This window comes from Bidens hawaiensis, unplaced genomic scaffold, assembly GCF_021521415.1.
Source record: "Bidens hawaiensis isolate Kalapana, Puna unplaced genomic scaffold, B.hawaiensis_p1.1 tig00013437_1, whole genome shotgun sequence".
Lineage (NCBI taxonomy): Eukaryota > Viridiplantae > Streptophyta > Magnoliopsida > Asterales > Asteraceae > Bidens > Bidens hawaiensis.
In genome coordinates this window covers 239,761-253,162 of record NW_027492141.1, presented here as the reverse complement: position 1 = coordinate 253,162, position 13,402 = coordinate 239,761, and the positions used below count along the sequence as shown (strand labels likewise).

At 33.3% G+C, this 13,402-nt stretch overlaps 1 protein-coding gene across 2 annotated transcripts; it reads right to left on the bottom strand.

The window, feature by feature from the left end:
- Positions 1 to 3,445: 3,445 nt before the first annotated feature.
- LOC143544148 (1-(5-phosphoribosyl)-5-[(5-phosphoribosylamino)methylideneamino] imidazole-4-carboxamide isomerase HISN3, chloroplastic-like) lies at positions 3,446 to 6,419 on the bottom strand. 2 transcript variants are annotated; one of them, XM_077036305.1, is made up of 8 exons: positions 6,283 to 6,419; positions 6,146 to 6,195; positions 5,102 to 5,309; positions 4,888 to 4,973; positions 4,101 to 4,202; positions 3,884 to 4,017; positions 3,739 to 3,787; positions 3,446 to 3,625 (listed from the first exon to the last, which is right to left on the bottom strand). In XM_077036305.1, the coding sequence occupies exons 1-8, from the start codon at positions 6,410 to 6,412 to the stop codon at positions 3,449 to 3,451; spliced, it is 936 nt and encodes a 311-aa protein (XP_076892420.1). In that variant the 5' UTR covers positions 6,413 to 6,419; the 3' UTR covers positions 3,446 to 3,448. The 2 variants fall into 2 exon arrangements, with proteins under 2 accessions (XP_076892420.1, XP_076892419.1); XM_077036304.1 differs by having other exon boundaries at positions 6,146 to 6,419.
- Between the last annotated feature and the right edge of the window lie 6,983 nt (positions 6,420 to 13,402).

Below are 13,402 nucleotides of genomic sequence, written 5' to 3'. Positions count from 1 at the left end.
ACAGGTTAGCGTCTCTGTGTGTGTGCGACTCTTGAGAGGCAGCGGCTGTATGTGGTAACTGGTAAAAAGTTAAAACCCTAATATGATATAACATATAAGGTAATAAGGCTTAGTTATAAAAAAAACAGTTAAAAAAAACGCTGCAAGTCCGGATCGAACTCGCGACCTCACTTGTACAAAACCATATCTTTACCAACGGACCGGCGTGTATACTTGATATTAGAGTGGTTCCTTCCTAATTTATAAGGCGGTTCCTATAATATATTCTATATAAAAATACACTATTATTTCGAAACTCGGGTGGTTCCAGGGAACCACCCCCTTTCAATATAAATCCGCCCCGGACCATAGTGCATGGGGATTCATGGGTTCACATGATGAATATGATAAAGTCCAGGGCCGTTTCTAGAGGGAGTAAAATCAAGCTACGACTAGTGGCGGACCTATATAGTGTGATGAGGGTCGGCCGACCCCTGTGAAAAAAATTTTAGTGACATATATGTGTTAAAATCACGTCCGACCCCTGTGAAATTTTGACACCAACCCCTGTGGATTTTCGGGAACAACAGAACGACCCCATGGAATTTTGAGAACGACCCCATTAAATTTCGAGACCAGCCCGAATAAAAATAAACTTACATATTTACAGTTATAAATATATCAATGTATATAAATATTTATCCAGTTAAATTTGAGTTTAATAGGAACAATTTTAATACAAATTTAAGCCTAAATGCCTAATCAATCTATACCGAACTTTTAAGCCTAAGTCCCAAACTCTTAACTCAATCTACATTTTACCAAATTATAGAAAAAGGTTATGATGGCACAACTAATATGTTGGGTGAATTTAACGGATTAAGAACTTAATCTTAAAAGAAAATGTTTCTCTTTATATATATATATATAGAAAATGGTTCAAATAAGAATAAAGAGTTTCCTAGGAATGATAAGAACTAATAAATTTTTGACATTTGGCATTAAAACCTATGGTAAAAGAATAATTTTAGGAAACTATATCAGTTATAATGGTGAAAGCGTAATTCTAGAAAACTATGTCGGTTTTTGGTAATTTTAAATCTCAACCATTGATTAACATGATCCAATGGCTATGATTTATTCCTAGTCTTCCTAGAAAACTATTTCCTTTTATTTTAACCCACCCCTATATATATATATCATTGTGTTCACCAACTTCATTTGCATTAGCGTATTGTTTATTGAAGTTAGCTCTCGTATTACCCATTACAACCACAAGCATTGAAATATGTTTTTCTTTGATGAAATACGAGAAGTATGGTTTGCGTAATTGGATGTGTGACGAGAATTTAAACGATAGTTATATTTATTTTATTAAGAAAAATTTTCTTATGAATGTCAAACTACATGATGTTTGGTTAGATTTTAAAAACTGTAAACCCGTATATAACAACTTTAGATATATTGTATTTTAATTATTTATTTCTAATGAAGTTTCAACGTACTTTTTTTAGTTACATGATATTTTGGTTGATTATCCCTTTTTTCTATATGACCCGACCCGACTGGAATGGTCGAAACGAACCAAAAAAATTATATACCGATTATCGGCCCTAAACGGTCGAACCGCACCAAAAAAAATTATATAGCAATAGTCAACAGAAAAAAATTCCGACCCCTGTGAAAAAATTTCCTGGATCCGCCACTGGCTACGACTTTAGGCCCCCACTTGAATGAGGCCTCCAATTTTTAGGTTGGTTATATAAAGGCAATGGATAAGTGTTCAAGTTAGAACAAAAACATGTTACATGGGTCCTGATTCTCATTTAGTTTTAGGCCTCCAAATGTGTTGAGATGACCCTGATAAAGGCCCGATTCTTGTTTTGTTTAAGGCCTCTAAAAGAGTTGAGGCGGCCCTGATAAACTCTATGTTTACTTGGAAATTAAGTTTAATTATCTTCTTAGTTAAGATAATAGTTTGTTAGTTTAAATCTCGAATTCTTTGCTTTTGTATCCTTATTTTTCGTTCGTTGATTATTATAAAGAGTCGCTCAAAGTTTGAGCAAATAAAGATTGTTAAGGTATAGGTTCTTGGATTCACTTGTTTCAATTTAACAAATAATACGCCACAAATTGCATGAATCATGTTTCATATAAGTTTCTTTTGTAGTATTTTGTCCATGTTTTTGATATTTGGGATTTACAGTGTCGTTTTTGGGAAAGGTTAAAATAAAAATTGAGACAAAAATGAGAAGTGTGAGAATGATTTGTGGTCACACAAAAAACCTCTCAAAAATAATTCCAAAAATTAATAAAAAAATCATAACTCAAAATATAAATAAAAAACGAAAAAGTTTAAAAACCAAAAATGTTTCCCTGGTCATTTTCGTTCCAAAAAAAAACGCCGAAAAGACACAATGATGAAAATGAACAAAATACACAATTATAACTAAAAAGGACACAATAAATCGCAAAATATAACACAATGTTGAGTAATATAACACAATATCATAAAAAAAGACAACAGTGTCAAGGAAAAAAGACACAATGGTCTTTTTCACTCAGCATTGTGCCTTTTTCGAGTTTTTTTTTTTTAAGAACGAGGAAGACGGTGGAAATATTTTTGTGTTTTTACTTTTTTTGTTTTTTTAATTAAATTTTGAGTTATGATTTTTTATTTAATTTTTTTTAAGGTTTTTTTTGTGTGACTATAAATTCTTCTCATGTTTCTTATTTTTGTCTTCATTTGTTGAATAACTTGACCCTACAGTTTCTTTTGTCAAATATTGGGTAAATCTAATTAAACATATATAAGTTCTCATATATGAATATTAGTTAAATATTAAGGTTAATTTAGAAAATACTTATGTTCGAACTAAGAGGAATTTATGTTATATCATTAACCTTATCTAGTTTCACCATTTTGTTTCAAGTGATATGAACTTATTCAACTTCAAAAAGGAATTACATGTAACAATACAATACCACCCCATATTATGTTGCCCTTCTGTTGTGTCATTATCGATCCGTTGGTTCATCGCAGCTTCTCTCGACGTAAAGAAACACAAACTCTAGACGTTATAGCATCAAAATGTATAGAAACCGGACTTATAAAAGTTTGGTATATCAAAATAGAGGTTTGAGTTTCAAACTTACGAAGACGAAACATTATTCAGATCGATCATATTCATATCATACAGGTTGTCTCGGATTCCAAACCTGAGCATTCTGGTTATATTTTTAACCGTCATTCTGGGCTTAAACAGGTAGAATGAGTGACTTATAAGTTATAGCATAATAACTTTTCTTACCTATAACTAAATACTTGATCTAAACAAAATGATTATTTAATATTATTAATATAATAACAGAAACTACAATAAAACAAACCATAAGAAAACGTGCAGAATTTGTTGAACAACTGAATGTAGACAGACAAACAAACAAACAATAACAACATAACACCAGGCTAAACATGTAGAGCTTGTTGCCGAAAATGCCAAGCGACAACGTCTTTATAAGCCAATCTCCCTCCAAAAATATCCAAAGCGCTACCAACCGTCACATCCACACGCTTTGATCCTGCAACCTTTATTCTCTCCATGTCATCAATATCAGTTACGCCACCAGCATACGTCACCGGAATCTGAATCCAATCAAATCAATACACCACATAAACAAAAGTTTATACAACAGTTGGCTTGGTCAATGCAGAAAGAACTTGTAATAAGAATAATAGAAAATGATTTTAGTACACACCGGGGAATATTTGCCAAGTAGTTCAACAAGTTCTTCATCAATGCCAAGTCTAAAATAAATAAAAAAGTAAATAAATGATTTTATTTTACCATTAGAAAAAAAAAATAAAAAAATAAAATTAAAAGACAAAATGGTGAGTAATTACTTTTTTCCTTCAACGTCTACACCATGTACCAAAAACTCGTCACAATACTCCGAAAGAAAATTTAATATCTTCTCGTCGAGATACACATCACTAAATTTCTGCCACCTATTTGTAACAATGGCATACTTGCCATCCTGAAAACATAATTATGAAAACATATATTATGTAAATAAAATATACTAATAATATAATATATTTGTCATATGCAAATGCATACCTTCTTCCTGCAACTAAGATCCAGGATAAGCCTTTGTTTTCCAACAAGGTGAACAAGCTCTTTAAGCCTCTCATGGTCCATTTGTCCATCGTTGAATACATACTGTAATTATACAAAAAGGTATATCAGTATATAGCAAATACAGTTGCCAAACACTTATTATCCATTTATTATTGTTTTTGGTAAACAACTAATAAATTAATATGAATAAAGACGCTAATGTTTACATAACAAAATAAATATTTCATTTAAGCTAACCCTCTAAATCTGACCCGTTATCAGTAAAATATGATCCGAATTGACCCATTTTTTGTATAGATGGGTTGAAATTGCGACCTCTAGAGATCACTGAAAGGATTTAAAATAGTGGCTTAGGCTTGTAAACGAACACGAACAAAGAGTGTTCGTGTGCATTCAAAACAAATAAATGAACAACATTTTCTTGTTCGTATTCATTTATTAACAGTATAGATGAACAGTTCACGAACCTAAACGAACGACCATAACTGAACATAGATTAACGACCATAACTGAGATAAAACCAATTAAATGAATTTTTTTTACGAACAAACCTTAAACAAACGAACATAAATGAGCAAACACAAACATATTTAAATGTAAAAACGTAAACGAACATAATTGAGTGAACGATAACATGTATTCATGTTCGTTTGCTTAATTAAAAAAACAAGTTTCTGGCCAAATAGTTCATTGAACATTCAGTTCGTTTAACAGCCTATAGTGACTCCTTATCTAACCAACAAGAGAGGGGGGGGGGGGGACATACAGACGTGACGATGACATGGCTAGCTCCTTCTTCTATATAACTCAAAGCATTTTGTGAATTAATACCACCTCCAACTTGCAAACCACCTAAATAATATTTAGTAATATTAACCATCAAGAATCTAATTTTATATAAATTCCAATGGCTATTACTTTAGCTTACAACGCATATTTTTTTTAAAACATTATATTTGTTTAGGACATAATCAACCTACCTGGATAAGCTCGTAGGGCTCCAATGGCGGATTCGTTACTTAAAGGATCGGCTCCTAACATGATTACATGACCGCCTTCAAGACCGTCTTCTTTGTAAAGAGTTGCGTATTCTGCAGCTGATTTATCAGATTCAAAGTTTGTAACGAGGGTCGAGTCGTTTTCCTTTGTATCTGATAGGGTGGACCCCACAATCTGCTTTACTTTCCCCTTATAACACACGAAAAATGCTTCAAATGTCAAAAATAAAAAAATAAACAAAATAAAAAAAAATCTACTAGTCATATTTGATCTTAACAGGTCATAACGAGTAATATTGGTACAGGTCTGCACGAATTGGGTTGAGAGAAACGACTTTAATCAAAATGGATAAACTTTTTATCTAAATCAAGCGTTAAATATGATTACAAAAACTATAATGTTACCATTTTATAATCTAAGTATAGGTATAAAACGGTTATGAGGGTGCATGCATTAAAACAACATTCAGAAGACATTTGCGTAGAGTAAACGAGCCAAGCCGCTCGTGAGCTACTTGAGAGTGGCTCACTAAAAGCTTGAATCGGGCCAAAATTAAACGATCTCGAACCTGAGTTCAAGCCTAAACATAAGCTTGTTTAATGATAAGAATTTTAATATGTATAAATTATTGTAAAATAACTATATGCTATAAATGATTAAATAAAATTATAATTAAAAATATAATGTAAATATATAAAATAACAAAAAACTAAACAAGCAGAGCCCGGACTTTAAATACTACTCACGATCCACATTCAAGATTTAAAAATAGAGCTCTAAACGAGCCAAATTCGAACTCGACCTCTCGTAAGTTAAACGAGCCAAGCTCGGGACTGTCCTGTCTTGTTTACACCACTACTTTTAACATATGTGATCCGTTTCCGTTTGCTTTAAAAGTATATTTTAAAATTTTGACCAATTAGCCCGTTAGGGATAAAACATAACCCAAATCGACCTAGTGATACGTAAACGTGTCAAAATTTCTGCCTTCAGAACAAACATATCAAAACATGAAACATACAGACCTTATGTATATCAATGCAAGGGCGGAACTTAACAGATAAACACCAAGATCCTGTCATTGAAATAAAATTCATCTTAACCACTAAAACATATTCAAGAAACAAGCATGTAACCGTAAACAGACAATGCTTACACATACTTGAGGCCCGTGAAGGCGCTGTTGCAAACTCCTGCTTTCTGGTGGAACTGAAAACAGATGCGTTTGAAATCTTATTGAAGGAATCAAGTCTCAGCAATGTTGAATTAGAGTTAAGGTTCCAAATTTCCATTGTTTTGCTGAAAGTTGATTTGACCAACCCTGCAACCATGAATAAACAAACATAGACGAGTTAAGTGCGTATCGGGGGTTACATGTGTTAAGTTCACCAAAGCGCATTCCCGGTCCGGTATGCGTAACCGACTCCACGCACATAATCGACGCCTAAACGCACACATAACATACTCCACACACGTTAACGGCACTGGAATGCACGTAACAGCATTAAACACGCTTAACCAACGCCGGTGGTTACTCGTGCGAAGCACTAGCTTTAAGCGCTTACAGGGCCGGGTTACGCGTGTTACACGACGCTTGACACACGAATAACCATTTTTTCAACCAACCTGGTTTGACCTGAAACCCGTTCCGACCCAAACGTGAACACGTTCGGAGTTTCTGACTGACCCCTTTCAACCGGAACCAGATTAACCCTTTTTTAATCAACCTGTCCCGACCCTGACCCATATATCCGGCCCAAACCCCTTCGACCCGAACCAAATTAACCCTTTTTAAAATCGACCCGTCCCAATTCCCTAACCCATTCTGACCCAAACCCATTCTGATTTAAACCCCGTTCTGCTCGGCCCCTTTCGACCCGAATCAAATTAACCCTTTTTCGATTCAACAAACCCATTCTGACCCAAACTCACCCGACCCGTTTGCCAGTCCTACATATGACTCACCAAATAAACATTATTTCACAAATTAAACCTGAATTGCAATATGATCCAAATATACAATTAATTTTCGTTTGAATTAAAGAAAACAAAGAACCCAATTACAAATCATACGAACCAGTCTACATATCAATCAAATTATATAATCTTTTCATAACACAAAGATAAATAAAAAAATTTAATATCAATTCTTACAAATTCGGGCAGTCGGAAATAGGCAGCCGGCGGCGGTGGTGTGGTGGCGACAACTCAGCAGCAGCGATGGGTGATCTTCAGTTACAGACTTTCAGGATCTTAAGATTGGGCCTTATTTTGCTTGTTGCTGAGCCCAATAATAATGGTGGGCCCACCAAAATAATAATCCTATATGTTTCAGAATCGTCATAACCGGTTCGGGTTGATCGGGTATTGGCCATACTTGGGTCGGATTCTGGGTCTGGGTATTGTGTCTAAAACCTATACGCTATACACGGGGTCGGGTGGAGTATTGAACCGGGTATTTAAATACCCTATTTTCGGGTATTGAAAAAGCACTATATGGAATTTTTTCAGGTATAGATTGGGTTTTTTAAGGGGCTGTACTTTTCTCGGGTACTTTTCATTTAATTTCGAATATGGACCGGTATTTGAAAATTCAAGTTTCGGGTATTGAAAAAACCTGGTTTTGTTTCGGGTATTGGAAAAACCTGGTTTCGGGTTTGGAACCAGTTACAGTTTTCGGGTATTACCAAGAATAAATCGAGTCCAGTTTCGGGTATTTCTGGTTTTTTTCGGGTCTGGTTCCAGGTTCGGATTTTTTGTGCATCTCTAGTCGTATAGTTTGTCTTATCAGTTCACCGATCAGAACGATTGAAGTGGATATAAGAATCAGATAACATTATAAAAATATTTTGATGAAATATTTGCAATTTTGGTAGATTGTTCCATGGCTGGTTTTAACCTCCTCGGTTCATAGCGACATAACTGAACCGACAGAATTGTTGGAAATCATGCCCGGTAAGACGAACATAAAATTTCATCTCAATTAAATTATAACCAAGTAAGCCCATTTCAAAATTAAATTGTTTAAACCCAACAAAATACCTCTTTTACTTAATGCCCAAAAAAATTTCTGCCTTCGACCTAAATTTTCTTTTTTTTTGTTTTCTCAGAGCCGGCCCTGGATAGTACTTACATATAGCTTGAGTCTTGAGAGATGAGGCTTGAGGTTATGTAGAGTTGGTAGTGGGTCAGTTTTTTATTTTAGCTTAGGTTCGATACAAAGTTTGACATGTTTTATGGATGTTTCTTCATGTGGGTAAAAATATTGTTGAACCAAAACAAAATATTAAATTCATGCATTAAGCTTAATAGCTCGTCACTATGGGACTTGCCGAATGGGTTAGTCCAACTTAGCATTAGAATGATCCAACATTTCGGATGTCGGATTATTTCGTATTCACTTGTTGGCTCTTGGGTACCATACTCCAAGACGATCGCTCATATAACAGATGTCTAAATGTCCACAACCACTACCTTACACGTATTAGGATCAAGGCGTTGAAGGTAGTGATGCCATCGTTTATGGACCATGATATGATCCTCAAAATAAGATCCAAGACAAACATATATTGTACGTTTTCATGCAATATACACGTCTCAATGTCCCATGCTCTCATTTAACATGCACTGCCCTAATTGTTTCGGTGAACTTGTTTAGAGCAAGTATGCTTTAGTCTTATTCGGAAATAAGTTTGTACATCTTATAAGGTTGTCCCTTAAAGATGCTTAGTCGTGATGCTTCATTTTCTTTTCCCGTGCTTGTTGACAACATGTCAACATACCAACCGTCCTCTTTCAAATTACGATGAAGAAACTATGATCTTCCGGATTAACATAATATAATTTCGTCACACAACTGATTGAATATATTTAGATGTTTATGTCACTCGCTGGAGTTTAGACACCCATCAAATTTCAAACGATTTGTTGTGGGATTTAATTCTCATTCTCTCCAACTATTTGTAAAAAAATAAAAATAAATAATTGAAAGAGTATGAGCAAGGCTAAAGTGTTGTTTTCTTATTATTTTTATATATATATTTTTGGGCTATTTCGATTAATTCCGTTTGAATTCTTTGTTTCTGTACTTGTATTTAAAACCGATTGATAGTTCTTAATTAATGAATTAATTAGTTATATTGTTAAACATTAACTAAGTATTTAGATGTGATTTTCACAAAGTACGACCAAAATAACAAGTCTTCTAGAGGAAAATAATAAGCTCTAACTTCAAAGACACTAAACGGGACCGACTGGTGCAACTCATTCCCTAACAACGGTCATGGGCATGCATGATAAGCTCACGAAGGTAGAACATTCATGATCAAGAACAATGCAGGATGGTTCCGATCGATGATGCATGAGACAGACATCAAGGTGGAAAAGCATTGAATATCTGAATTGAATATCGTAATCACTATTGTATTGGTTCTCTAGAGTTGCTTCATTGGCGGCTAATAAGTCATCCATTTCCATAAATGTTTTTATTTTAATGTTGTTATTCTTGTGCAATCGGGCATTTCTTTCTTTAGCCGTTTTAGTGTGCACACCCAATGCTCTATTCCTTGCAAATAGTATTAGCATTTCATTGCAGTTTGACACTTTTCTTGTCTTCAACATTATTGTCTCAGGCTTTGGCTCTTTAACAAAACAAAGAGAGTTAGTATTATAAACAATAAAATAAATATTTAAAGAATTGCATCTATTAATTTATGAATTTATCTCATACCAAAGTATGTGAGATACTGAATGAGAACATACTCAATGAATTCCTTGAAACATGTCGCAACATTGAGAAAAACCATCTTATTCTTCAAATGATTGTTGGTAAACTCCATTTGAGACTTTGTAGTCAACTCCTCAAGCATATATTATTGTATGTTTGTGAACTAAATGTCCCTTTAATTCTATTACACTTTTCTTTCTTCTCACTCGTATTTCAATTTTCAAATTGCTTAATGTTTGCTCATGATGACTTTCTACATGGTAACATAAATATAAGAATAATACATTATTAGAATAATTAAATAATTGAAGACGGTAAACGTAATAATTACGCTAAATACGAAAAATAAGTGTTTTGGTGAAAAATTAACAAATTAGTGACATGTTTTTAAAATTATTGGTAAACTCCATTTGAAAAATTAACAAGTGCTCATGATGACTTTCTACATGGTAACATAAATATAAAGATGCTTAGTCGTGATGCCTCGTTTTCTTTTCCCGTGCTTGTTGACAACATGTCAACAAACCAACCGTCCTCTTTCAAATTACGATGAAGAAACTATGATCTTCCGGATTAACATAATATAATTTCGTCACACAACTAATTGTAATATATTTAGATGTCTATGTCACTCGTTGGAGTTTAGACACCCATCAAATTTCAAACGATTTGTCGTGGGATTTAATTCTCTCCAACTATTTGTAAAAAAAGCCAAAAAAAAAAAAGAATAATTGAAAGAGTATGAGCAAGGCTAAAGTAGTTTCCTTTTTTCTTATTATTTTTATACATGTATTTTTTTAGTTATTTCGATTAATTTCCGTTTGAATTCTTTGTTTCAGTACTTGTATTTAAAGCCGGTTGGTAGTTCTTAATTAATGAATTAACTAGTTTTAAGACCCCGTCGCAACGTTAAATCTTAGTAGACGTGTTCACCAAGTCACTGTTGCAACCAAATTAGTACGAAACCATCGCCTTACCACCACCACCATGCATCCGCCGTTGCTTCGTTCTCTTATCCTCTACAAAACCGTCACTGCTTCCAAACATTACTTAGTCTTAGCGTTCAAACACACACACCCCGCTGCTCAACAATCTGCCAACCTAACGTTACAACTTAATATGTATATAGTAAAGTAATAATATGTGAAATTATCACAAATTTTTAAAACCTTTGTGTAACTATGCAAGTAGTGATGGTGACTCATGAAATACACTTGGTTCCTTAAGCTATGGTACAACTTTTGTTACATAGTATACAACCTATGATGCAACAAAAAATTGCAATTTAATATATCTAGTAACTAGTAATTAGTTATTTTGTTAAACATTAACCTGTGAACCTATGATATTCCATATAGTTACATTAAATAACAATATCAGAAAAGAAAAAAATATATAGATTCCGTCAAATAATTAAAAACGTAGTTGTAAAATGTTAATAAGAAAAGTAGCCAATGAGTTACTTAAAAATATATTTTTCATTATAATCTATCTACTATACTATTAAAACAATAACTATTTTCATAAATAGCATTCATTCTCATAATTTTCATTAATAAAATAATTCATAATTAAATTAAATTACATTTAATATATTATTAATATAAATACACTTTTTTTAAGGAGAAGAATGTATTATCTTTGAATATATATTATAGTTTATAACAGTTTTTTTTTTCTTTTATTTAGCGAATCAAAAGTTGGGAAGTAATTTACAATTTGAAAATATTAATTACCAGACTTTTGGGTGCCAATACATTTCTTTAATAAATGGGCAGATTTGGGTTAAAAAAAACTGTATATGGTTTCACTTTTGGCAATCTACTATAGTACTATTATAACAATAACTCTTTTTATAAATAACATTTTTCTTATAATTTCTCGTTAATAAAATAATTAATAATTAAATTAATTTACATTCAACATGTTCTAATCTACTATACTATTAATTCTTAATCTATTATACTATTAATTCATGTGTTTCTTAATGAGTTTGAGTTTTTCTTTTCAAAGTTTCATGGTAGTTATTTTTTATTTAGGCTTCCTTTCGGTTTTTGATTTTTATTCGGTTTTAGTTTTTATAAATTTGTTTCGTTTCGGTTTGATTTTTTTTAGTTTCGTATTATATGAGTTTAAATTTATTCAGTTTTTTGTTTAGGTTGTACAGTTCTTGTTTTGCTTTGATTTTAGATTTATCGGTTTTAGTTTTTTAGTTTCATTTCGGTTTTTGTTTTAGTTTTATTGGTATTTGGTTTTCTTTAGGTTTTTGGTTTTAGTTTTTTCAATTTAATTTCGTTTCAATTTGTATATAATTTGTTTGGTGTTTGGTTTAAGTGTCTATTGAAAAATAAAAAAATATGAAGGGTTCACAAATTAAGTGACGGTTCACATGAGTTTCAACTTTCAAGTAGGTTGAAGTCATTGAAGCTTTATATATATATTTTTTGGATCTTCATAACAAGTAATAATGAATTCGCATTTGGTAGAAAAGATTTCAAAAGCTAACAACATTGTATGTGTAACAATTCATTTTTCTTCTTAGCATTCAAGTGTGCTATTTAAATTTTCATATATGAAAATATGGGCCATTTTAGAAATATTTAGATATGCTATGTGTAACATCTAACTTTTGTTAAATAAATAATAGAAAGTTTTGTTAATAGTGTGTGTCGTTAAAGTAGTCTTGTGTTAAGTGTTTGGGAAGTAGGAATTGAGAATGGGTGGTGGGACCCATGAAACCCCCTCTATATATAACCCAACCATTTCTTCCTTTTCTTTTCCTTTCTCATCCAAACACACAAACACACACACACTCAAGAAACACACACATACTTTCTCTCTAGCACTCGGATTTAAAATCCAAGCCAAAGAAGGGTAGAATCTCGTGTTTAACATCGTCAAGCAATAAGAATCACGTCCAGATCTACGTATTGTCCAGATCTGAACCCAAACCCGAAGCAAAAGGTGGGTTTCGGTTTAAATGGTTAAGTTTTATGGTTAGAATCATCATGCAAAACAGATATAATGGTAGATCGGGTTGTAAAATGTAAGAAAAATTTAAATTTGGTAAGTTATAACCTCTCGGATGCACTTTGTGATAAAAAGGTGGTGTTTGGACTTTGAGAGATAGGTTCAGGATCAGGTGCATAGGGTCAGAATGTGTCAAAAGTTGGGAAAGAGTAAAAATCAGGTCCTGGGGAAGAGCCACGAAGTAAAATGGCTTAAAAATGGTAAAAACGAAATAAAATAGGCATTTCGCTTCGCTCAGCGATGAGAAGCGAAACAGGCATTTCGCTTCGCTCAGTGATGAGAAGCGAAACAGGCATTTCGCTTCGCTCAGTCATGTGACGAAACAGTTCCATGCAAAGCGAAAAAGCATGCGAAGCCCCTTGGACCCTGCCAGGGGCGCTACCCCTTGGACCCTGCTAGGGGTTGCCGCCCCTAGACCCCGCTACCAGGGGCACTGCCCCCGGACCCCCGTTAGTTGAGGTTGTCATTGACTTAGATATAAGAAGTAGTAGTAATGGATATTTGACACTCGTAATGCGTTATACAG

Bases quoted from the DNA above. Each gene is read 5' to 3' on its own strand.
- LOC143544148 (XM_077036304.1), bottom strand. From the start codon at position 6,412: ATGGAAATTTGGAACCTTAACTCTAATTCAACATTGCTGAGACTTGAT. The intron at 5,310-6,145 runs GTCTGTATGTTT...GTGTGTTATAAG, and splicing joins CTTGCATTGATATACATAAG to GGGAAAGTAAAGCAGATTGT. The intron at 3,788-3,883 runs GTAATTACTCAC...TATTTATTTTAG, and splicing joins GTAGACGTTGAAGGAAAAAA to ACTTGGCATTGATGAAGAAC.